The sequence below is a fragment of the Lepisosteus oculatus genome, chromosome 1, assembly GCF_040954835.1.
Source record: "Lepisosteus oculatus isolate fLepOcu1 chromosome 1, fLepOcu1.hap2, whole genome shotgun sequence".
NCBI lineage: Eukaryota > Metazoa > Chordata > Actinopteri > Semionotiformes > Lepisosteidae > Lepisosteus > Lepisosteus oculatus.
In genome coordinates this window covers 33,314,680-33,341,554 of record NC_090696.1, presented here as the reverse complement: position 1 = coordinate 33,341,554, position 26,875 = coordinate 33,314,680, and the positions used below count along the sequence as shown (strand labels likewise).

The 26,875-nt window shown below is 39.6% G+C and overlaps 1 protein-coding gene across 1 annotated transcript in view; it reads right to left on the bottom strand.

Moving 5' to 3' along the window:
• Positions 1 to 1,402: 1,402 nt before the first annotated feature.
• The window catches only part of b4galt1l (DP-Gal:betaGlcNAc beta 1,4- galactosyltransferase, polypeptide 1, like), a 35,282-nt gene continuing 9,809 nt past the window's right edge, over positions 1,403 to 26,875 (bottom strand). Inside the window, exons 3-6 of the mRNA XM_069189400.1 lie at positions 20,747 to 20,934; positions 8,563 to 8,685; positions 5,735 to 5,839; positions 1,403 to 3,727 (exon numbers count right to left, since the gene is read on the bottom strand). Coding sequence (XP_069045501.1) covers positions 3,592 to 3,727; positions 5,735 to 5,839; positions 8,563 to 8,685; positions 20,747 to 20,934 — 552 coding nt within the window. The 3' untranslated portion in view covers positions 1,403 to 3,591. The remainder of the gene's footprint in view (positions 3,728 to 5,734; positions 5,840 to 8,562; positions 8,686 to 20,746; positions 20,935 to 26,875) is intronic.

The window sequence follows — 26,875 nt, the reverse complement described above, 5'->3', positions numbered from 1 at the left end:
CGATCCTCCTACTGCACAGGGCCTAGATAGGTGAAGGTAGCCTTTCAGGGCTGAGCTGTGGCTGAACATTAACTACTGTGTGGCTTCCTTTGAGGGTCAGAATGTTGATGGTGAAGGCCAGAGCTCTGTGAAAAAGAAAAAATGGGGTGTGTGGTATCTTTTATGTAGCTGTTCCAGATGAGCCACATGTACAGTCTTGCTAGGAACCAGAGAAAGGTGAGTACATTCAAAACTTTCCCTAGAAGTTTCCACTTGGTTCCAAATTTGTTGTAGATTGTGTGAAACCAAATCATGCTCCGAAGGCAAAGCTAAATACATGAATAATATCATTCAGAATCTGACATTGTCATAAGGCTTGGACTGGCTTCAAAGCACAAGATGCCCAGTACAGTGTGTGTGAAATAAAAGCAACTGTGGATGGCAGCGTTCTTTGTCTCAGCTTTGGAAGTTGTTCGAGAGAAGATGCCCACTTGTGGAAAGGATTGAGCTTCCTGTCCTCTACTTTACTTTCCCACCACCTGCAAATGAGGCTGTACCCAGAGGAGCTTCTCACTGAGAGATGTGCACCCACACTGTCCTAAAGGTGTGGCAGTGCGTTTTCGAGTCATGCAGGAATAACCTGATGATGTATTTTAACTCATACTATGAGGAAAGAAACTGCAGTATAATACACATGGAAAATGATATTACTCTTATGGATTGCAGGTGAAATCCATTCATCACAAGTTCATCTGGTGCTGCATAAGAAATGTGCTGCTGTCTTTTCAGCCTGTGGAGCTGATACATTCCAGGCAGATTGCAATTAGCAAGCAGGCAGCTTCAATTCACAAGAGCTCCTCTGAGCTTGTACTATCGGGCTATTTTCATTGTGCATGAAGCAGCTACTTTTCTAGCATGTGCTGCTGACATTACAGTATGGCAACAGTACAGTAATCGGAAGTATAGATACAGTATGGCATGTCGAGGTCACATGACCACATTAACCAAATTATTCCTCTGATGTGTCATTAAAACATGATGATAAAGACATATGATTAAATCTGCAACGTATACACATTCTACTCCATGATTATACCTTTTTATTATTTATATGCACATTTTAGATGTAGTTGGTCTTGCACTGCAAAACATGCATATCCTTATCACAAACCTAGTGAATCATTGCAGGTTAAATTAGTCAAGTAGTAGATTAATGACTTGAAAAATCAACTTTTACCAACTAATCCAATTGAATGCTAAGTGATTTTTAACGTACATATTGTAATGGAAACATTCAATACAAACTCTCATGACAGAATAGAATTTAGTGTATAGAAGATGGTAAAAACACAACAAAGCAAAATCTAATTTTATTGACTCCTGTGTACGGTGTACGTATATATGTAATTAAGAAACATTCAAGTCAAACTCCAAAGAATTTTAATGTGATCCAAACAAAAGTGTTTTTTTTTTCATTAAAGCACACCAAAAAAGACCAAAATTCCCCCAAACTCAACAAGGAAATGCAAAAATAATAACTCTGATTTCCAAAAGAATGCAACCTTGATGTTACAAAATATAACAATAGAATTGAGACAACAAGAATTTAAAACTGCATTTTCAATGGCTTTTTCTCCTCTGAAAAGCTGAATTTTCACACAGCAGAAATGCACTGCATAACATATAAATACATCAAATAGTGTTCATGGCCTTTTTAACTTTTCACAGAAATTTACCAATTTAATTCGAGATGATTTGCAACAGCAGCATAAAAAACACACAGCAAGATAAAAATAAAACAGTCTGAGACTGTCTTTGGACATACAGCTTAATGGATTCAAGTTTGCTTTTACTTTCCATATATTGTTGTTCCACAAAATACAAAGATAAAAAGCAATAGCAAGGTTATCTCTGGAAAAACCAAACACAGTAAATTATAAACTAAAACAAAATGCTTCAAACCTCGGTATAACGCACCCTGCTTATAAAGGCCCAATGTTATAATGAACATGCTGCATCCATAGGAATGCATTCTCTTTTGACCCCTTTATTGTGATCGAAACCCTGATTACAGAGACTGTCTTATCACAAGACTGTGCTGTTGAAATAAGCAACATTTGTATTTAAGCGTCTTAGAGAAAAACTTGCCTGTATCCACAGACAGAGCTTTAAAAGGCAGTTATTTACCAAGCATTTTGGAATAGCATTTAAACAAGGCAACATATCCACTGAGCATGAAAACACCAGCTGCAAACTTTTTATATGCTCTTTGTAGTTTAATCGAGGTCTTTGTTTGCTGGAATCTTCTAATTGTGTCTGATAAGCTTGGTGTGATTATATCAGGTCTTGCTCTTTATAGACAAAGTTACATTTGTATAGAGTGAATTCATCAGTGTTCAGCGTTGTGTTCAAGGTTGATAGAAAAAAAGGTACTGGACACAACATGCAAAATGCGGATCATGTTACTTTAATGTAATTTGTGTCCTTCAAAACGTTGCTGTATCCGGTTTCCTTAGAGGCTAATGGCTCTCACTGACTGCTACAGGTAATTAAAAAAATATTGGCTGCGTTGCAGCTTCTGTTCTTGGGATTCCAGTCATTGTATCTGTGAATTTTCCATATATTTGGTCTCACACACATACAAAAGTAAAGCAGCTTCAATCATCCATTCAGAAATAAGACAAACAAAAAGCTCCAACACCTGAAAACTGATTCACCCTGAAGAAGGTGACATACAACAGTCTGATATAGATATAGATTTCAATATTGCAAGAACTCCAGGCTAGAGTTCAACATTAGCACATGCCAGGCACCACTTTATCATTAAAAAGTTCTCGTTCTTTGCATTTGTTTTCAGATTTCCTATAAAACGTTTAAGGCTGACAGATATTGCTTTAAAAGAAACCTGTTAATTGCACAATGAAATACCTTGCTCCTTTCGTTTATTTTATTTTACTATTCCATTTCTCATCTGAAAATGAGTCTCAGTCTGAGGCAGCTTTGACATGCCTTTGACTAATTCCTTTCTAAGGTCTGGAGTATGTCAGATGGGCACCAATGTTGACAACTTGTACATTATATCAAATATAATTTCACACAGAAAACAAACAGCAATATTGTAAAGAGGTTTCAGTAAGTGAAAAGGAATTAATTAAAGAACGTCCCTTTCTCTCGGGAAACTTGGTTGAGTTTTGAAACAAAAAAGCCTGAATCAGTTTGAAACTGCTAAGGGGAGATTTATGTGTCCGTGCAAGCAAAAACTTCAAAACTTTGTTAAAAAAAGTAACATACTAGAGAACCAAAAGGTTTTTTGGTACTTTGTAAAATAAACATCTCTATCTCCCGTATTAAAAAAAAATGCAAATACAATTTAATGGAGGCTGTGCAAAACAGGAATGCATCTGGGGAAAAGGCACATAGATGTGTCAAGAGTATTCACTCAGAACAACTTTTGAGTCTTCGCTACTGAATTCCAAAACACCTGGTCTGAAGCCTGTTTATGTACAGCGCATGCTAAGGCACATTTGGTGACTGCATACATTGTATTGCATGTGCATTTCTACATATACAAATATACACATTTCTGAACCATTCCTTTCATCGTTCTGGAGGTTACCTAGTTGGCATTCCGACATCCACGGTTATGTTTGTAAATAATTTATTCTTTTCTACTTTAACGACTTTGTAAGTCAGCGAATTGATGCCATCCGTGTTCATGGTTTCTCTGGTGTGCACAATCCTGTCGAACCTGTGAACAGAAACAACAAACTGTGAGCCGGACGTCTGAAAACGGGAGCAATTGTACGGGCGGTAGAGAGTTCTTATTCGCTGGCTGTCACGCATTGCAGAGGAACTAAAAGCTGTGCCCGTGAAACGTGTTCTCATGTCCACAGCTGAGCCACTGTTGTGTGCACTCCTTTTCACAGTGCCTCCCACATCTAAATGACACAAAACTAATCATGTCTGTTGGGGTGTGTTGTACTGGGGTATCCTGGCAAACAGATTTATTATATGACACTAGGGCGGCACAGTGGAGTGGTGGTTTATACTGCTGCCTCCCAGTGTGGGGCCTTGTGTCCAATTCCAGACCTGGGGTGTCACCTGCATGGAGTTTGCATGTTCCCCTGTGTTTGTCTGGCTTTCTTCTGGATGCTCTGGTTTCCTCCCATAGACCAAATACACACTGCTAGGGTCACAGCCATCATGAACAACGCCTCTCATCCGGTTCATGGGACTGTTACTGGGCAGTGAAGCACTTTTAGCAACAGACTGCTCCAGCTACAGTGTTCAAGCCGCAGGTCTTTCCTCCCGGCAGCTGTCAGGGTGTATAAGGCTGCCCTAGGCTAAGATTGTTAGCCCTTCATTTGCTCATCTATGGACAGCATGTTGCTCTATTGTACTATTTGGACAATCAATCTGTATAAACCTATGCACATTTTGCAAATATTTTATTGTTTTTACAGTGATTATGATAATCATATTTTGCACACACCTATGTATTATTTTTATTTCTTTTATATTTATTTTGTATAACTTTTCGTCTATTCTGATGTCTGTTTTTGCTTGTCTTGGGCTGGTCTGCTGTAACACATCAATTTCCCTACGGGATCAATAAAGTCTTAACTATCTTACTGCCTCCTGGGGCAAATGACCCTTGTGTGTGTGTGTGTCTGTCTGTGTGTGCCCTTTATGGACTGGTGTCCTGTCCAGGGTGTACCTTGCCTTGCGCCCAATTAAAAATAAAAAATATAAAACTGGTCTTGTCCGACAGATACCTGCATACGTTAGGATACCATCATGGCATCAGGGACCAGTATTCTTTCTTGCTATTGTATCACTATTGTATTATTCTGTACCCCCTGGACTAAATTATCTATAATATAAAAAGACCTTCTCATGTTCTATCTAACTGTTGTGCACTTTTGAAACACTTTTACATCAGTTTTGAATTTTTGAAAAAGATGAGGAAGGACAAATTGTCAGGCCTTATTCGAACCAGCCCTTCTCAAGTACATTTTCCATTGTCCTGCATTCGGATGTTTTACGGAATTTCTACTTTCACTGTAGAAAAAGAAATTCACTCTTCCCGGTCCAATAATGTTCCTGAAGAGCAAAGGAAAGATTCTTCCATCTTACTTCATCGTGTTTTCAAAAGACGCATTTCGAAGTGCCAATTACTTTTTGTCCTATTCCCAGCCATTTTGGCATGACTATGTTTTAGGATTCGGCTCTCCAGTAATGGCTCCTGCACCAGCCTGGGAAGGAATGAACCACATAGTCCTACTCTAGTGTGCCCACGACACGGCCAGCCTTTCGGCACTGGCCCTTCAGAAGCACCATGGTAAGGGCAGTTTGTAATAAAACAACTATGGTTGCTATATGCGTTACACAATAACTGTGACCCTATGTGTACTCTGAAGTCATTTTTGTACTAGGACCTTAGAAAAGGTCAGGGGTCATGGGAAAAGCTATTTATTTACCACAGCATGAAGGGTTTTTGTGTTCCACAGTAACTGTGACTGTAGCTGCTCTCAATAGAGGTTCTAAGATAATTTTCCAGGAAAGAAAAGGTAAGGCTGACAAATCTTGGGGTCAATCAGCTTTCTTCAGTGAAAATTACAATTCCCATAGGCTACTGTTCCCCTGGGATTGTTAACAAGCTTTCAACATTTTATTATAAACAGATAAAAAACTGGATAACATAACTGGACATTAAAAAAAATGTCACTTGAAGGACAATAAAACCAGTTCGTACCTCTGTGGGTTTGGGTCATTCTTGCGGTCTCTGTCGTGTCGGATCATTCGACATTTTCCAATCACTGCATCAGGGCGTGAGATAGACATCCCCCTGGAAGATATCCTACAGAACAAAGTACAGGTGTTAACACAGGCTAGAACAGCATGCCAGTCTGTGGTGAGAGTGTCACAGAGTGAGTCACAGGAGAGGTGTTCCCTCAGCTGGTAGATACACACTGCTCCTTCAGCCTCTTGTATTCTCTGGTAACTCTATAGACTGTTCTCTAAATAATAGAAATGAACAGAATCGCAAAGAAGCTGTCTTGAAAGTATAAGATTTGTAAAACCCACACAGAGCAGTCAAGCAAAATGCCTTTTAAATTAACGCATTATGACTGTAGACTGTATTTAACCACAGATTTTTTTTCAATTGTGATGCCATTATTAAATGTATAGGGTAAGAAACATTTTGGTTTAGAAATGTTCACAGTGCATTACAAAGGAGAATGTCTTACAGTCTACGTGGGGATAGGTACAAACAGTAAGTTATTACTAAAAGCTACTCCCTGGTATAGCCTTTCTGTGAATTATTTCAGCAAAACTGCTTTATAATGGTGGAGAGGAAAAAGCAAGGCAAGTCCTTCCTTCCTTTTTTAATTTGAGGTCATACTTCTTTTCTCTAAAAAAAGAGACTCTAGCGTTCCTCAGCACGGAAAAGCTGTGAATTATTTTTAATTGTGTCTTAACAGGAAGCACATAGTCACAGAATGTAGACTATACTAAAAACTAATGGGGATACAAGTACTTCAACATTGTACAGCTGAAAGGAACACCATTTCCTCAAGGCTGAGTCAGCAGAGACATCTTGGTCTCATGCTTTTGTCTTAGCTGTAAAAGCCTACAGTTTTGAGGATTTTAAAAGCTCTAAATGTCTTTCAAAAATATTTCTAAAGAATGTCAGAGCAAGATCTTGCAACAGCAGCGGAAATTAAGAGGTAATTAAGAGGCAAATCCAGAAAATGCTTGTTCCCTTTCTTTATATTAGTACGGTTGATTAAATTCACATAACCGCACTCTTAATCTCTGGATTTGTTTATTAAAATAAAATTGCCATATTATCTCAATAGCACTGTTGTTTGTATCAAGAAGGAGGCTACAGTATGTTTAGTGTTCAGATGTTGCCATGGAATTGCTATGCAGGCTTTTTGTGTTATGGAAGCCATTTTTTTTTTGGCCATCAAGAGCAAAGCAATAACTGCATAACAAAACCACAGAATTTTACATGCTGGGGAAATTTATTTCAAACAGGCTTAAGACAGAGAAATGAACCCCCAGAGATTGGAACACACAGGTAGACCATGAGCCCATCACCATCTTTCTGGAGCAGCACTTGCTGATGGTTAACTAAGTAAAGAGTGGAGGTGCAGTAATTGGGTCGCTTGCATTGGGTGGAGCAGTGGCTCTGTGGCTAAGGATCTGTGCCTGTGGCTAGAAGGTTGCTGGTTCAAATCCTGCAGCTGGCAGAGGAATCCTACTCCGTTGGGCTCCTGAGCAAGGCCCTTAACCCCAAGTGCTCCAGGGGCGCTGTACAATGGGAGACCCTGCGCTCTGATCCCAGGCTCTCTCTCTGTCTGTGTGTCTCATGGAGAGCAAGCTGGGGTATGCAAAAAGATCATTCCTAATGCAAGAAATTGTTAATAAAAGGTGATGTTATTTCTATCCTTCCATTTAGAACCTTGGGTTTTCCTCCAGTGGATGTGTGCTGCCAAGATCCCACCTAACCTATTCCAGGTTGGCACTTCACAACCAGCTCTTGCACTGGGGAACTAATACCTCTTTGGTCTCAGACACTTTGCCAGTTAGGCAGCAGTGTGAAGTACTCTAGATTCATAACTAAAAGGCCATGTGTTCAAATCCCAGGTGGGGCACTGCTACTGAAATACTGAAATACATTCAGCAAGGTACTTCACCCAGCTTGCAAAGTGCCCAGATGCAGAAATGCATACAACTGTAAATCATTATGTAAATCATTAACTGTATCATTAAAATTAAGTCAAATAATACTGATACTGAATACTGAAATACATTCAGCAAGGTACTTCACCCAGCTTGCAAAGTGCCCAGATGCAGAAATGCATACAACTGTAAATCATTATGTAAATCATTAACTGTATCATTAAAATTAAGTCAAATAACTTATTCACAGAGATGTGTAAAGCACCCGAAGCAATGCTGTTGCTGATCTACGCATACGAGCACAGACGCAGTGCAATTCCGTATGGAAAAGCCATTCAGGGAGGCCAGCTTCATGGGCTGGGTGACGTCACTGCCCGACAGAACAAAGCCTTGTTTCTGAGAAGCCAAAGCAGTAAAAATGCTTCATTTGATTACCAAAAATGAAGTACAAACTAAGGAGATTGGGCTGGCTCTCCTATGCCACTGTAAGAGGGACTGAGAGATCTTACTCCCCTCAAGAAGACTCCCAACTATTTCTGAAACAAAAGCAGCACGAACGCTGGTTTTAACAGCATATAATCTAATCACCTTTCTGTTTTCTGACATTAAGCCATATGCTTTTAATTTAACTCATATTAAATAATTTGTGCTATTTGTAGGGGGCAACCTTCATAGAGCCGCCACTTTGTGTCACAGTACAATGTTCTCAGAAAGTTCTCAGATTCAACTCTATATTAGCTATTTCTCAGTCTCATTTTGAGTTTTTTTATTATCTAATGTCATTTTCCCACTTGGATATCTAGCCTCTTATATAGTTGTGTTAAACGGCCCAATCAGTCTGTATTCCTGAAACTAGCACTCTCAAAGCACTCTAGTAAGCGAGCAACTTACCTGTTGTAAATGTCATCATCTTCTCCGCCCCAGCCCCAGTAATTGTTAGGAAAGCCGTTGATCTTCAGAAACTGTTCCTTGCTCAAAGATGACACGCCACCAAAATACTGCTGATAAGGCAACCTTGAAAACAACAGTAAACCTCTAAAATTCCAGCCTTAAACACAGATACTAATATGTGGTGGTGAACAGCTCTTACCGTCAAAAAGGGTTGAAAACCACTTGATTGCAGAATCAGGTAAAATATTTCACACAAGTTAATGCCGTGTCAGATCAACACACAATCCTACCACAATGAGCAATCTCCACAGGTATTCGAAAAATGTAAGTCAAAAGAATCGTATCAGAGCAGGCACAGTTAAAGTGCTTTTAATTTTGTGTGAGTGTGCAGTTTTCATAAATGGGACAATGGACATGTCACTGCCATGAACATAAATTATGAACATAAAAGTGTCAGAAATAATGAGGCTATTGGCTAATTTTGTTAATTTACAGGCTAGAAGCTCCATGATGCAAGACTCTTTTTAAGTATGTTCCTTATAGACATTATGTAATCTGAAATGTTTCTTCTTTTCTGGAATCTGAAACAGGAGAGCAAAGAAATTCCAATTGTGTTAAATACTACTTCAAGAAAATACACTTTAAGTTTCATCAGCAAAAGTTAAAGGGAACGCCAAGAAATTTGTTTCTAGACTTGTTTGCATTTCTTCTTCTACAATTTAAAGGGTAAAATATAAAAGAATGCCTGAAGAAGGTGCTGTTCCTCGGTGCAAAGAAAATGCATTGTACGAAGTCAAAACTGTCCCTCAAAAATTACCAGGGCTGGACTGAATTAAAAGACACCAATCCTGTTTATCGGAATTAACAAAATATTTTGTTTAGCCTGAAACATGCACGTTGGACTTTGGTCTGTGGGAAAACAATTTGGCTGCTCTCCTCAAAAACACATCTAAAACAAGGCTTACACACTTAGTCGACACAGTATCTGTAGACCGATACCTTTCAACAAGAAAAGGACTCGTGAATATAAAATGTGAATAACGAGGAACAGGTTCCATTTTCTAGTCAGTAAGATTTAAAATAACATTTTCTGGTCACAGCAATGCAGCAGTTATCACACTTCTGCAAGTGTGAGCAGAAACCACTTTTTCTAGCTGGCTTAGAATCTGATTTTTCTGGCTGGAGTCTGAATCGGAGGGCAATGCTCTGAACTTCGCTCTTGAGCTTGGATCACAGAGTTCTTCGGAGGTCATACATTGGAGAAGGTCTGAAGCATGCGAGATTGTCACTTTCCCTATTTGCTCCTAAAAATACCTGTTCACATAAAACTGGCCAAAGCAATAATCCTATCATAATGTAATGGTGAAACACAAAAAAGTAATATTTACAATTGGAAAGAATAGAGACCAACATTTTACATTCAGCTGGATACATTGTAGAGCCACCTTAATCTAACTAGGCATCACTGCATTAATTTGTTGGCTGTTTCTCTGATCAAATACCTCAGCTGTCCATATATATATTCTCACTCCTAGAATATTCTCACTCCTAGATATCCGACACTACCATTAGCTCTTAAGGTTACAAACAAGAGGAGGCCATTTTAACGCATTTAGCTTGTGTGGTTGTTGGTAGCTAAATGACCAGTGAAACTTAACCATCTTTCTTGAAAGAAGCCAGGGTGTCAACTTTGACAACATTCAAGTACGTAACTGTGTCAGCATGTATAGGCTGCAGAGGAAAAGGTAAAGTTTTATTCTATGCTGCAAAGAAAAGAGACAATGTTTTGGCAGTGGAGCCTTCTTCAGGTGTGACACCGTACTCCTCTGTTTGCTCCTGCAGGAAAACATCTCCTTGTGCGGCTTGCAGAAAGACCAAGCAGAGGACCAATGACGAGGTTGAAAGTCCGCCAGGTACCAGACGAGACATGACATGATCGGTCATCAAAGAGAAGTGCATGTTGGAGGACCTGGAAGAGCTTATCAACTGGAACAAGATGACCAGTAAATTCAAGAGGACTGAAGAAAGTGAAAATGGAAAATAGCTGGAGCTGGTTCAAAGCTGGAGGAAAGGAAATACCAACACTCTCAGAAAAGCCACTAAAGAGGCTGGGAAGTGTTTCGATGAAAACACTGAAAGATACAGTGAGCATGTAGAGGACAGTGAAGCAAGCAAAGGAGTGGATGCATAAAGTGGAGAAAAGCCGCCGTCCTGAGAAATACAACACTTGGTGTTGCCAACACGGGGTCCAATGAAGAATACTCTGGCCTCTCTTAGTTTTTGACTGCCCAATAACAACACTTAAGGGAATGGAAAGAAACATTAGTAGTTACCTAAGAAGATGCTAGAGGTACAAAGGAGCTTCAGTAGCTTGAATATGTACAGCACAGGGACCAAATTACAACTATGTTTCAGGGGGCTAGCCAAGGAGTTAGATAGGTCCTGCTTCTGCATGACTGTAGGGATGATAAAGTAAGACCCAACGGAGCAGAAGTTTGCACAGACAGGAAACGGTCAGCCACAAGGGCAACCAAAGAAACAGAATCCAGGCTACACCACAAAGATATTGCGGGGACAGTAGCCACTGGAAAGCTAAGAATTGGCTGCACCCAAAGCAAGAGCTGAGGAAAAGCTAACCTGGTGGAGAAAAGAGACCTGGTGCAGTTCCAAATCTGTAACGTGGTGGGAGAGGGTAGGTTTGCACGAGCGGATAAGATGAGACTGCAAGGGAGATGGACACAGAGGGAAGGAGTGAAAGATCATGTGGGCTGATATGTGGTCCATGGAGACCAACAGATCATGATTCCTGAAGATCCATGCTGCTGTGGAGGGCACCCAAGATACTGAGCATAAGAGACCACCACTGAAACCACAAGAAACTGCAAGGCAGTGGGACAAGAGGCAGAGAAGGTGGTGGCCGAAGAGGTAGGAGCAGTGCTCAGGTCGGGTCTGACCATCCTTGCTGGCTCACCCTCTAGAAGGTGCCAAAACACCCAGTGAAGTCTTCCAACTCACTGTTTCCCATTTATGTTGTGTTCTTGCTATCTGAATTTAAAAGTCTGCCCATGTCTACATCAAATATTTCCAGGTGTTTGCCCAGGCTTGAATTTTGTCAAAAGCTTCCCAGTTTGGTTTTGTTCAAATAGAGGTCTTAATAGGTTAATAAGATTGAACCCTCAATTTACCCAATCAGCTGATTTTAGCCAATTATCCATTATTGGTTAAAGTCCATTTGATTTTCTATTTTTAATTTCAAAACCCCATCCTACTTTTTTAGCGCTGTAAAATTTTTAAAATATTTAAACATTCAATAAGCTTAAATAAGACCTAGATTACAATGAAGACCAAAAAAAGAGATTGATGCTCCAAATCATTGTGAACTTCTCTTGTAGCTTGTACAGTGTTTGCAAATTCTTTTACATTGGTCTCAACTGCAAATCTTGCTGGAAACCCTGACTAACCCTGACAGTGATCTAAATCACTGATATGACTGAGGAAAAGCAATTCCAGCTCTTGAGTACTGCTACAATAATGCCATCCCTCTTATCTAACTCTACTTAATATGCGGTCACCAGTTATCAAACCAAATGCATTTCCTTAATTGCCTACTTCTTTCTATTTGAAAATAAATCTTAAAGAGATTACTGAAACTGTTACCCACTTTTGCCCCAGGGAAATCACGTATTGTCGTTGATAATTCTCACACACTCTCTGTTCCCGACAATGGACACATGTTGACAAGTGACTTGCGGCTCTTGTCTCGGGGAGTTGGTATGCAAAAAGGGTATGGCCAGTAAAGTTCCTGGTCTTTTGTTGCAAAACATCTCTCGAAGGTGGAACCTGTTTGTCAGGTGTAGGTTTTGGCCTTTACATCTGTGTAGGTTTTAGTTTAAACTTAGCTTTTGTTCATGTTAAGGAAATAGGACAGACCACCTGTCCATGGAATCCATATTAAGCTGATTAAAAGAGTGTGTAACATTTGTCAAACAGCTGGGAATCACATCATACATTCCGTGTCTATCTCTTCTTACAGCACATATGCCTTTTCATAAACACATTTTGTGTTTATGTTTTATGTCATAGACCAACATTTAATATTTATGTTAACACAGAAGCTGCAAGGCAGCGTCTCATGTATAAATTTCCCGTAGAAGTACTTGTGTCTAATAGAGGAGTGGGAGAACATCTGCAGGGATTTTTCTATCTCTACTCTCTGAGGGCTTTTGTGAAATAAACGTATTTTGCGACTTCTTGCATCCCCAGGCTAAGATTTCTGGAAATGAAATGCTTTAGAAAAAAGGAAAAAGGCAAAAACATAAGAGTCCTGGTTAAAATTAAACTACTGGGTTATACTTTATTTAAATGTTGCTGCATAATGGCTTCACAATCCCTTCATAGCTGCAACATAAAACATATTCACACGCATAATGCTTTACAGGGACATGCACAAGTGACATAACATGTATAAGAGGTCGTAGCATTTGTTTTAACATAATGTATAGCGCTTCATAAGATGCAATGCTAAAATGAAATGCTAAAATGTCATGACCTCGTATGCACACATTATGTAATTTGTCATATGGATAAACCACTTGTTTCTACTGTAGGAATGGTGAAAGCAGTTCAGTCAGGACTTTGAAGAAGCTTTGTTTTGCTTATTCACACCATATAAATACAAAACATTCATTTTTTATTCACTTCCACACTAAAAAACGCATCAGTTCTTCAGTGAAAGTGCATTATACCAGCCCTGAACTTGAAAAGCAACAAGTATAAGTTAAGTAAACTCAAGCTAGGTCCTTTTTTCAGTACAACTCCCCAGAAGGGGAAACTTAGAAGCCGATAGAAATGGAGTGGTTTCATGGATACTGTAGATGCAGCTCTTATCAAACCGTCTCTTCAGAATTACCAATATTGTGAAACATTCCTATGACAACGCAAACAACGACATTTGATGCGCTCTGCAATCGGATACTCCTCTGTTTCTTGCCTGTCACAGAGCTCTTTATCAGTTACTTTTTCTTTAAAATGTTTGCCGTAGTCATTCATGACTATACACTGCCTTGCAAAAGTATTCAGATCCGTGCAGTTTACACATTTTGTTGCTTTAAAGGTTGCATGACACAAAGACATAATTACTATGAAGGAAAAATATGAGAAAAGTCATGACTGCATAAATGGTCAAACAAGTTGCTGTGTATTTAGGCAAACCTCAAAATCACCTTAACAAGACACACAATAAGCTGGGTGGTGTCCGTCACGCTTCAATAATGTCCAGCAAACATTCAACCATCCAGACCAAGGAGCTCTCAAAACAACTCAGGGATAAAAATGTAAAAAGGTGCAGTTTACGAGATAAGGCTGAAAAAAATTCAAAGACTCCTAATATCTCTATCAGCATTGTGAAGGAGGGGCTACTGAAGCTACAGCCTGAGGAAGTGAATTAGTGCAGTTTATCAGAATTGCGCAGGCTCTCAAATGTTTGGCCTATTGACAGTCAGGAAGCTGGTGTGTCCTGATCGCTTTGGAAGTGCTGTTTTTTTTTACCTAGTGAACAATAGCTACTAATACAATAGACATTTTGGTGTCAATGCAAACCAAATTGTGGTGGTTCAAAAAGACATGAGAAATTTGTGACCTGGAGTCAGGGTTAACCCCGTCTTTAAACACACAGGCCGCTGGTGCTGGTGAAAACAGAAAGAGTCATGTTCTTAAAACGTGAGTAGAAAGCAAAAAATAAAACAGAAAAATAAAAAAAGGAGTTGTACTTCGCCAAAAGAGTGCTTGACACCCTTGGCCTCCTGTTCCTGGATGGAGTGGTTTTATAAACAACTGTTCCACTATAAAGAACTAGCCAGGATGTGCGAACCACAGCCATGCACTTCCCAATATGACTCAGCTTTCAGAAAGCAGCGGCCAGCAGCCTAATTCATTCCATGTCCGGAAACGACAGTGGAGCTGGCCCCATTAGCTCGGAGCTCCCAAGCCCTGACTACCAGCAGCGCTGAATCGACGAGGGGATCAGAAAGAAGCTCACTGACATGATATCTGTCTGTTGTGGCTTTTGACCACACCCTGCTGTACGTCAGCGCCTTCAGCATGCTTGGGTAGAGCTGAATCGCACACATCTGGCAGGTAAACTGAGGAAACGAGACTGAAGGGAAGGGGGGTACAAGCAATTTCCACTTGAGCGTGGAAAACAGGGAGCTCTTTGAAATCCATGTTGCAATGTACGAGGTGGTGCCAGGAGAGAACCGAAATTGTTGTTTTGGCTCCTGACAAGAGTACCGTATTCAACACGCCCTCTTTGCTTCTCAACGATGTCCAATTAAAGAAAATGAGCTCAGCTGTGTTGACCAACAGCTTGCCTTGGCTGCTCTTTGGACAGCACTTACTTTTTGGTTCCCTTTGTACCATGTGATGCACATTAATACAGGGCTATGTATGTGCTCTTCTAATGGTATAAGAAATGAGCTACGAAAAATAAATGGTTTGCTGGAAGTTGGATTGCGATAGACAAAAAAAAAACAAAGCCAACAGACCAAAGAAGATACCTTTGGGATTATTATGATGGTACTTGATCTATTATGTTTGATCTACTGGCATTTGATGTTTAATTTCTCCAGGGGTGTTTTTCATACCCCAACAAGCCAAAATAAGCAAGCCGTTACCTGGTTTATTTATAAGTAAGGGTGGAGCGGTGGCTCTGTGGCTCAGGATCTGTGCCTGTGACTGGAAGGTTGCCGGTTCAAATCCCACAGCCGGCAGAGGAATCCTACTCCATAGGCCCCTGAGCAAGGCCCTTAACCCCAACTGCTCCAGGGGCGCTGTACAATGGCTGACCCTGCGCTCTGACCACAAGCTTCTCTCCCTGTCTGTGTCTCAAGGAGGTATGCGAAAAAACGAATTCCTAATGCAAGAAATTGTATAGGGCTAATAAAGCAACATTATCATTAACTTTATTTTAATAAAGTGCCTTTCCACACCCTAGGGCACTGTACATAATGATAAACAAATACACTAAATAAAACAAGAATGTACAAGACATAACGTAAGACATAGGCCCCCGTTCAAAGATACTTTTTAAATTTAGGTTTAAAAAGAGTCAAAGAATCTGCCTCTTGAAGAGACACAGGAAGGGCATTCCATAAAAAGGGAGCAGAGAAAAAGCACGCTCACCAATAGTCCAACATTTAGTCCCAAGTACAGTAAGCAAAGTGACCAGCCTCAACTGAACAGAGCCTATGCGAAGGAGTTCAATAATGTATGATGGAGTCACATTATTCACAGCCTTAAAAGACTAAATATTGAATAATTTATAGGCAACCAATGTAGAGACTTGAGAGCAGGAGTAAGATGTTGCCATGGTCTAGCATGAGTATCCAAACATTTTATAAGTATTCATACATTTAGCATATAATTAAGTCCTAATAACAATTCCTTAGACTTGTACAGCTGTTTTCTGGACACTCCACACAAAGCTTCACAGGTAATGGGGATCCACCTCCTGCACCTCCATAGATGTAAAGCCCCCACCTGGATGATGCAATGGAAGCTAAAGTGCATCGATACTCTCAACACATCGTCAGCTAACAGTGGAGATGAGAACAAAGTGATGAAGCCAATTCCTAGATGGGGATTATTAGGAGGCCACAATTGGTAAAGGCCAGGGAGAAATTTGGCCAGGATGCTAGGGTAACACTCCTACTCTTATCGATAAACGCACGGTGATAGATTTTTAATGACCACAGAGTCGGGACCTCAGTTTAACATCTCATTCGAAGGACGGTGCCTTTTTTACAGTATAGTGTCCCCACCACCATACTGGGGCATTAGGACCCACACAGAGCACAGGAGGGAAGACCCCCTACCGGTCCCGCTAACACCTCTTCCAACAGCAACCTTAGCTTTTCCCAGGAGGCCTCCCATCCAGGCACTGACCAAGCCCACCCCTGCTGAGCTTCAGTGGGCTGCCAGTTGTGAGCTGCAGGGTGAAAAAGCTGCTGTCAGAAGCAGCTGTGAAGCCCTATTGCAGTTGGTTTTATCTTGTTTAGTAGCTGCATTGACTAGAAAACAGCCAACTTCTTTCAGTTCTCCTTTTCTGACCCCTCCCCCCATTCACGAAGTAAACAGAACAGGGCTTCAGCAGCAAGAGGAGATACTGACTGGTTCATGGGTAAACTTGCCTATAGTTGGGTCCCAGTCAGATCCTGTCTTTAACATCAACACACTGTACTCCGCATACCATACCCACACACTGGCTCCAGATCACGTCAGGACACCGAGCGGACAGACAGAACCTCTGTAAATTGGCAGTATCTAAGTGAGGCACACGTGCACACGTTGCAGTGCTTAAAAACAAGAGGCTGTGTTCACGATGGAGACAAAGAGCCCCTTTAATGAGAAAACAAAGCTCTTCTGGCTCCGAGCGTTCAACCATTGTTCTCGTTCTTCACTCAAGTCATTATTTCAAATTTTTAAACCATATCCACTCAAAAGCAGGTCAGGAGAAATCACAGCTCTAAGGGATTTTTACTATCTGTGTTACCTTATTTCAGAATCCTAAATCCTGACTCTAGATGAAAATGGAGAGATGATGAACACAAAAGAATGATCATTTTTCATGATACCCTGTGAGGCTTCTGTGTAATGTTCTCCAGTTGCTCTCGTGTGTTAAACATCTTAATAACAAACCTTGCATAATCTATGGAAAAGAATGCTAGATGCCATATATTAATCACTGTCCTACCCATACAAATTATATTTGCAAATCTTTTTAAAACTACCCTTGATTGTTTTTTAGATGCTGTAGCACTTACAAAATATCTCAAAAGGGCTTACAAGTTTAGCGTTATATAATTAGCATTTTTCTCTAAGGGTTCCTTAATTCGATGCAGAAGGTCTAACCACTGTTAAGCATTTTCTTTTCTTTTACAGGGATGGAAAGTTTACAGAAAACTCTGTAGGTTTCCCCAAGAAGTGAAGAAGTCTTCAAATACAGTGTCTAGATTAACAACATAAACACAGAGTATGCATCTACTATATTTAAACACCAAACACCCCTCTCCTATACAAAAACAAATGTACAGTATGTACACTGTACTGTATGTATTTGTGTATCGAAAGGTCCATGTATGGACTGTGGCATCACCTTCATCATGCTTCTGAATTAGCTCAGAAGTACCAAGATGAACAATGTCAGTTTTGCGATTGTGTTACGGATATATAAGACCAGAGGAACATTTACTAAAGTGATGGAAAAGTTAAAGCGTGGAAAAAGAAAGGAACTGAAAATGTTCTGAAGCCCATGACCTACTGTGTAAAGTATGTCAGAAGTAATATCGGGGTCTGAGCACACTTGGCTACCTTTGGAACTGGCTCACTCATGTTGTCATGTGACTAATAAAGCCTGCTGCTGAATGAATTCTGAAGTTTACAGAAACTTTGTATGTGTAAAAATATGTACCATACTTATAAGGGATTTCTTAAGCACGCAGCATGACCATGACTCAGAAAATACAGCCAATTGATCTTATGATCCTATATAGACACTGCTTCACTAAAACATAATTAAGTTTTGACTTTGCTGTCCTAGTAATTTCAGAGGGCACAATGCATGTATAGTTGCACCTTTCCAAGTGTTCACAGCATAGAAGGTCTGCAATCTGTATACATTACTTACTGTTTAACTTAAACTAGTAGAAACATATGCTAGATTCCCATTGCAGCTACTACATAGGACAAATCTTTTGAAGTGTTTTGCCCTCTGCTCCAGCTCAGACGTATTGTGAAGCTACACGCCCTGTTCTGTCAACAGGTGCCAAATGAGAACAGTGCAAAACCTGTACGGTGACAGACACTGTGTTGTCTTTTTCAAAACAGCCCACACTTGAATTTGAGGAGGAATGTGGGAGAGGTACTCTGGTGCGTGTTGCAAATTTAGGACTTGACGATGAAGCCTCACATAAAACAATAGTGTGTAAAACATCAACGTAAAGGAAATAAACCTTTAACTACCAAGATGGCAGATGTATAGGGATACAGGTTGGAAGGGGGAAAAAAACTACAGTAAACCAATGAGGATTAGGCCTATATTTGGAAAATTGAAACATAAAGCATTAAATCTTTTACAACTATTTCCAAAATCAGTGAATGTTTCAGATTGCTGCTCCATTTAAGGTTCGTATTGGTATTATTCATGTACTGTAGTAGTGGCTTGCAGCTTTGTCTTTTCCACGGTTTCCATTCAGATTGCTCAGTGGCAGGTAAAATATGACAACATTTTTGGGGCAGCATTTTATCGTGTTACAGTTTTCATCAAATAAAATGAAGACGTACAGAATGACCACGAACTGTGGCAGTCAAGACCACCTTGGAGAGTTATTGTGAAGAAAGCATGGGCATTGTTGTCACATACAAAAGATTATTCTTAGCAAATGAACAGGAAGACACCCTTGTGCACATATCAAAAGTAACAAAATGCATTCCTGGTTTCATTATTCAGGAAATTTCAATCTATATATCTATATACGGTAACTTCAGGAAATAAAATGTTACATGCCTAGTGCGTGCTATCTGATCTCTGCTTAGTAAGACGTGCTCAGTGCATTTCCACAATTGTAATGTAGAATTCTCTACAGTGTCTGCTTAGAACAGAATTTTTAGGTGACTAGCTATTTCAGAACAGCTTAAACTTTACAGTGTTAGTTTACAATATACAGAAAAATTCAAATAGTGGCACATGGACCAGTGTGTATCGAAAGGTCCATGTATGGACTGTGGCATCACCTTCATCATGCTTCTGAATTAGCTCAGAAGTACCAAGATGAACAATGTCAGTTTTGCGATTGTGTTACGGATATATAAGACCAGAGGAACATTTACTAAAGTGATGGAAAAGTTAAAGCGTGGAAAAAGAAAGGAACTGAAAATGTTCTGAAGCCCATGACCTACTGTGTAAAGTATGTCAGAAGTAATATCGGGGTCTGAACACACTTGGCTACCTTTGGAACTGGCTCACTCATGTTGTCATGTGACTAATAAAGCCTGCTGCTGAATGAATTCTGAAGTTTACAGAAACTTTGTATGTGTAAAAATATGCACCATACTTATAAGGGATTTCTTAAGCACGCAGCATGACCATGACTCAGAAAATACAGCCAATGTAAATAGAGTTCATTGGGATAAAAAAACAAAACAGAAAATTGTAGCCTGGCCAGCTCTCAAAATTTTATATCCTAGTCAGAATACATTTTACATGCTGAAGAATAATGTAAAGTCAGAACACCCCCAAACAGGCAACAACTCAAAGTGACTGCAGCAAAGCATCTTTAATGATAGCTCAAGAGTTTAATGAATGAGATGAATCACAGAAGTCTTGCAGTTATTGCCTCAAAGGGACATGCAACCAAGTACTAACTCTTACACGCATTGGGTTGTACTTAAACTATGTTTTCTTTATAATGTGATTAAATGTATGCATGGAATTACCAAACAAAAATGTAAATTATATTGTACTTATCATTCATATTGATCTTATGATCCTATATAGACACTGCTTCACTAAAACATAATTAAGTTTTGACTTTGCTGTCCTAGTAATTTCAGAGGGCACAATGCATGTATAGTTGCACCTTTCCAAGTGTTCACAGCATAGAAGGTCTGCAATCTGTATACATTACTTACTGTTTAACTTAAACTAGTAGAAACATATGCTAGATTCCCATTGCAGCTACTACATAGGACAAATCTTTTGAAGTGTTTTGCCCTCTGCTCCAGCTCAGACGTATTGTGAAGCTACACGCCCTGTTCTGTCAACACGTGCCAAATGAGAACAGTGCAAAACCTGTACGGTGACAGACACTGTGTTGTCTTTTTCAAAACAGCCCACACTTGAATTTGAGGAGGAATGTGGGAGAGGCACCATTTCCTTGTCACAAAAAGTATTTATGTGTTCAAAAAGACATATTTCACATACTGTACAATTACTTCAAGATAATCACCTCTTTATCCACATTAGTGCTCTGCCCCTTGTTCTTTTCAACCTTCTTTATTCTGTTACAAACTAACTTATTAAAAAGTAAGCCCTTTATAAAGCACATAAACGGACAGATCTTTCTTCTTGTAAATCACAAGGAATAAAGGTATTTGTACTTTGTGTTACATAAGGTGTTAAATTACTCACCTGAAGCCAAATTTATCCATTGACACCGCAAGATGTCTTGGCTGGCTGTAGCACTTGTATGTATTCCGGTCATCCATAGGTATCAAATCCACGTCACTGAACACAAAGCAGTCATAGTCATACTCTTTCAGAGCTTCTGCATAGCCTATGTTCAGGAGCTTAGCTCGGTTGAATGTCTCATCTCCAAACTGCATAGAGAAAGGGAGGACAAAGAAGTAAAAATTAAAACAGACTCCTTAAAACAAGACTACAGCTTGTACTCTGGTGCGTGTTGCAAATTTAGGACTTGACGATGAAGCCTCACATAAAACTATAGTGTGTAAAACATCAACGTAAAAGAAATAAACCTTTAACTACCAAGATGGCAGATGTATAGGGATACAGGTTGGAAGGGGGAAAAAAACTACAGTAAACCAATGAGGATTAGGCCTATATTTGGAAAATTGAAACATAAAGCATTAAATCTTTTACAACTATTTCCAAAATCAGTGAATGTTTCAGATTGCTGCTCCATTTAAGGTTCGTATTGGTATTATTCATGTACTGTAGTAGTGGCTTGCAGCTTTGTCTTTTCCACGGTTTCCATTCAGATTGCTCAGTGGCAGGTAAAATATGACAACATTTTTGGGGCAGCATTTTATCGTGTTACAGTTTTCATCAAATAAAATGAAGACGTACAGAATGACCACGAACTGTGGCAGTCAAGACCACCTTGGAGAGTTATTGTGAAGAAAGCATGGGCATTGTTGTCACATACAAAAGATTATTCTTAGCAAATGAACAGGAAGACACCCTTGTGCACATATCAAAAGTAACAAAATGCATTCCTGGTTTCATTATTCAGGAAATTTCAATCTATATATCTATATACGGTAACTTCAGGAAATAAAATGTTACATGCCTAGTGCGTGCTATCTGATCTCTGCTTAGTAAGACGTGCTCAGTGCATTTCCACAATTGTAATGTAGAATTCTCTACAGTGTCTGCTTAGAACAGAATTTTTAGGTGACTAGCTATTTCAGAACAGCTTAAACTTTACAGTGTTAGTTTACAATATACAGAAAAATTCAAATAGTGGCACATGGACCAGTCCAATGGATAGATTTCGTTTTGCTGGTATGAGAAAAATATCTCAGTTCCTATGTTTCAATCAGACAAACATTTTTTAGTCTTTTTTTCTTGTTTATTTATTTATTCGTATGAGCTTAACCTGCAGAAGTTACACAGTTAAATTGTCACAGTCAGGTGCCTCAGCCAGTCACGGCTGGCATCATCCAAATCGGTGAAGTTGCCGGGGCACCTGAAGCGAGGGCAGGAGTAAAGGATTTGGTCGGCCGTCGCCGCAGTCGCAAATTGGGTCATCAGTGAGGCCCCACTTGTATAGGGTGGCCCGGAAACGGCCATGTCCGGTTCTTAGTCAGTTCAGCTTGACCCAGGCTTGTCTGGGCAGGTCATTTCCAACGGGTTTGTTAGATACTTTGTCGATAAACTGTTTCAGCCTGTGGTTGTTATTATTCCACGCATCTTGCCACTTTTTGTTAGCCCAAGTTAGCACTTTTTGTGATGGTATAGTTAGAATTGCCCAATATGAAGTGGTATAGTTAGAATTACCTACTGAAACAAAGAGGATATTGCATGTCCTTGTACAATATGTACGGGAGAGCTGAAATAACAGGAGATACAGTATGACTTGAAGAAATTCTGAAAATAAAACCAATTTGTTTGTTGGTCTAGTACAAGACTCTGGTGAATATGAAATATCTTGCCCAATCTTTTGAAGCGAATGTTCTCAACTGTCTTGGTTGTCTAAAAACACATTCCTGCAATCTAAAATTAGACAGTAGTGTGGCATATAGGCTAAAACTCTGGACTGGAGGGTTATGTGTGACAATGTTGTGTCAACCAATGTGCTTCACACAAACTGCTCCAGTAAATGCCCTGTTGTGTAAATGCCTCTCCAGGTCATCGTCAATGGAAATTAGTTCCCATTGACTTTCCTGACAAAGGAATACATTTACTACTGACCCATAAAACAAGGAATAAAAACAGGTTTAACTTGCTCAAGACTATACTTTGACCAAACCCATTGACCAAACCCAGCATTGCTATGTAAAAGCATTAGAGGACAAACCCTTCCAAAAGGAGGTCATTACTATAGTGAATGATTCATGCTTGAGTGCAGCTTCTAAGTTACTGGCTTTGTTCTTTAACATAAGCATCAGATTTCCTACTGTATAAATAACTGTCTTTAAACCTGGCTTGGCGTACCTGCTTCTTCTACTTCAGAAAGCTTTGTTTCGGGTTTGCCAGCTGTGATAGGAGACGTCCCCCAGGACTGCGTGCCTGGGTTTGCTCTATTCTCCCTGCATCTCTCATACGGAAGAATGTAGTCAGCTTTCACTGTTATGCTAATGAAGGCCCAAAGGTATCTTTCTGCAAGGCCTATCAAAACCCCGGCACAAAACAGAGGCTTGTTGCTACACTTGCCTTGGATATGAGAAGAGTGAACAGCGACAACGGACCAAATGTGCCAAGTTATAAATCCAGAACACAAGGAAAAGATGTGTAACGACACAATGCTAACCGTGTCTGTGAAACGTGATGGTGAGAAAAGATTCACACATACATAAATCAAACACTGTCGTGTCATTGTATTGCCTGGTGCACAAGGCCTGAAGTCAACAGGCACACAGAGAATGAACAGTTCCTTTTTTCTTTTTCAATGCTGTGTTGACTAACAAAACAAGGCAGGATGTGCAAGAGCGGTAGAATTCATCGTAGTGGAAAATGGTGGAAAAATAAACTGAGCTGTGTATCGTATTGGTTTGCAGGATCTATATATATACACGTTTGTTTGGGGTCAACAGAACCTTCCTTCCACTTACAGTACAGTTGCAGCCCAAGTACAGAACTCAATTGTCCATAAGACAGACTGAGAGCAGCTACTGTATATTAAGCATTAAGCTATATTAAGCACTATATTATATTAAGCTATATTAATAAGCTATGTTATTTAAGCGCTTTGAAAAGACACCTTTAAAGGCACTATATAAATAAAGTTTTTTATTATTATTATTATTATTATTATTATTATGTGCCCAAAGACATCCTGCTTTTTTTCTACATTTATCGATATGGATTATCATACATTTCTTTTTCCGAGAGAGGGCACTCTTCTAAATACAATTCTTCATGGTCCAGTTTGCACTAAAACTAATTGGATGTCTGTTATACCTCCTGCATATTAGCAGCAAAAGGACTGTAATAATACTCTTGGCCTTCTGTCAACTCTCTGATTGCTACCTACATATTCAGTGAAATTGCAAATACTTTGCAATTGCAATTTGTGTCCTTTGCAAAAAAATACACAAGAGGTGCTTTTTTCATTGACTCAAATGATAGGAAAACTTTTATTCATCTTTCGTTTTATTCTGTTTGCTCTGTAAGTGAGCAAACTCGTCCACATTTCAATGATTTGCTGTTTGCGTCTTATATATCCAAGGTAGAACAAATTAGAAGAAAGGAACTGAAAACTTCTTTTTTCAAGTGGCTGGTCAGCCACAAACCCTCTATCGCTCACTGCAGTCTTTCTGTGCACCTCCTCTTGAGGTAAACTGGTCAATATCTAGGTTGTGCCACTTCACCATTTCATACATCTTCAGACCGCAACACAGTGGTGCTACATTTTTTCAAAAAAATATCTGAATGTTATATTTTTGGCAAAATGGTCAAAAAGTTACATACTCTTTTAAAAGCATAAGAGATTGCTTAGGGGATAAAAATAGATTACCTGCTCCTTGGAAGCAAATTTGTAGCCCAGAACTTACACATACAGCAAAATCATGTTTGAAGGAGTAGAGGCCAATTGAGTCCCTTTAGCTTCTTTGGGTGATAGTAGCTAACTGATCCGAGAATCTCATCTGTTAGACAGACGTGAAGGTCTTGGCTTCAAAAACGTGGTCAGTTGTTTTGTTCCAAAGGTTTTGTCCCTTTGTGCAAAGAAGCACCTTTTCTACTCCATTTCAAAAGCACTTCCCATTAGTTTTGATTTGTCTCCTCCAGGTTCATGGCTCATTGTTGATTCTGAAGAAGCCCATCCAATTTGCTTTGTCAGTGCCTCTGAGGACAGCCTTGGCTGGTTAAATCTACACAGACTTTGTGCTTTTAGCCTTTCAAATTGGGACATTTTCCCTTCGGGGATGTATAAAGTCTTACCTTATCTTATTCCATTCAGCCTGGGAGCAATTAAGAAGTCAAATATTTTCACTTAACCAAATTTAAATGAGTGATTTAACAATGTCAACTGCAAAGTCAATGTTTTACATTAATCAGAAGATTACTCATGTTTATCCAACGTTTGCTGTGTTCAGGGGTTTTGCATATGTTTTTTTTTAAACAGGAAAGCAAACAAAACTAACCTGTGCAAACGTAATGTATCACTCTTTGTTTCAGGAACAAGGATTTACATACTGTATATAGGGACTATTTTGACAGTAGCAGAATCTTGCTCCATGAATGGATGTGTTCTTAGCTTAGTAAGCAATTGATATCAATGCAATATAGCTAATTATTGTTCCTAGCCTTACCCAAGGGGCCAATATTTTAAACTGGAGCTATACACTAACTTTCTGAACTGAAACAAGAAACAATGAGTTGCCCTTTTTAAAAGCTGGTTTATCCTCCAGTTTTCATGGACCTGTTGTGTCTTTTCTGGTTTTACAAACTCCATTTAGAGTCAGAGAAAATGAACGAGCCAAAACACCTTCGATAAACAGATCTCGCCACAGAGAAAGATTAAACCCACATTACCGGTGTGCCCGAGCAGCTCAGCGATCACAGGACAGGCCCGAGATGACACCGCGGTCGTCTGAGCTCTTCTGAGAGGCAACGCGCATGGCTACAGACAAGACTGACATGTAAAGGGGAATGGTTTGCACAAGGGAAGAAGGAAAACAGGGTCAATAGGGGAGAACAGGGATAGGAGAAAAAGAGAGAAAGATTGAGCAGAAACACAGTAAAGGCATCAGGGGCCCAACCATTTCTTCAAGTGCAGATTACAAGGCACAGTCCCCAATAAATTAAATTCTGCTGGGGCAAAATGACAAAAACTTGCCTTTTCAAGGAGAAGCTTTATCTGGCAAAAGCCATGGCAATGACCTTTGAAGACATATAGTTCTGTATCAGGAATCTGCTTTAGGGCTTTGGCCCTTTCGATTTTCTAAAAGCATTTTAAACTCAAGGTCAATGTATCCTAAAGCATGACAACAGCACAACAGAACAACAGAACATACTCTATCACTGAAGGAGGTAAGACATTTGCTCCTTGAGCTGCCTTCCTTAAACCTCTTAACTCCTTAGTTTGTCTTCTTCTGTTCCTGGAGCGGGTAGGGATATACGCAGCATGGTTACAAAGTACAACAAGCGAAACTGGTCTTTATTTAGAGGAACAGGTCAAACAGCATCTCTTTCTTTTTTATATGAAACATTAGAAATAACAATAGATTTAAGGAGAGTCTGCTATTTATTTAAGAAAAAAAGGGCTTGAAAGCTTATCCTTGCTGCACAGAAGGGTCTATTAATCTATTAACTTTAGGTTCCTGACGCATTTTGTTACACAACAAGAGGATTTGAAAAAAGAAAACACCTTAAGCTCTCCAGAGATGTCAATGAAAACTACCTTAAATACAGTATGTGAATACTGCGCAGTTTCAAAAGACTTCAACACTTCACTGTACACAGTATGCACATTATTATGATTGTGATCTTATCAACAAATGTATTTAATACAGAGAAGACAAGCCATCATGTAATGATTCAACAAACATGTACAGCAATAAGGCACAGGCACTATTGGGTGTCTGATGAGACTCATCATCAACAAACGTGTTTGACACACACTTACTTTTTATCATACCAGCCAAGCCCTCTGCAAATACTGTGCTCAAGAAATATCTGATAAAAAAAAAGAAAAGTATGGAAGTCCCTTGCGTCATTAGTCTAATACACAATACAACTTTAGAGGACAACCTCAGCATGTCAGACACAACCTTGTGGATTTTCTTTTCATATCTCAATGTCAGCAACTGATGGCAGGATACTGCTTGTCATCATTGGAAATTAAAGTGCTTT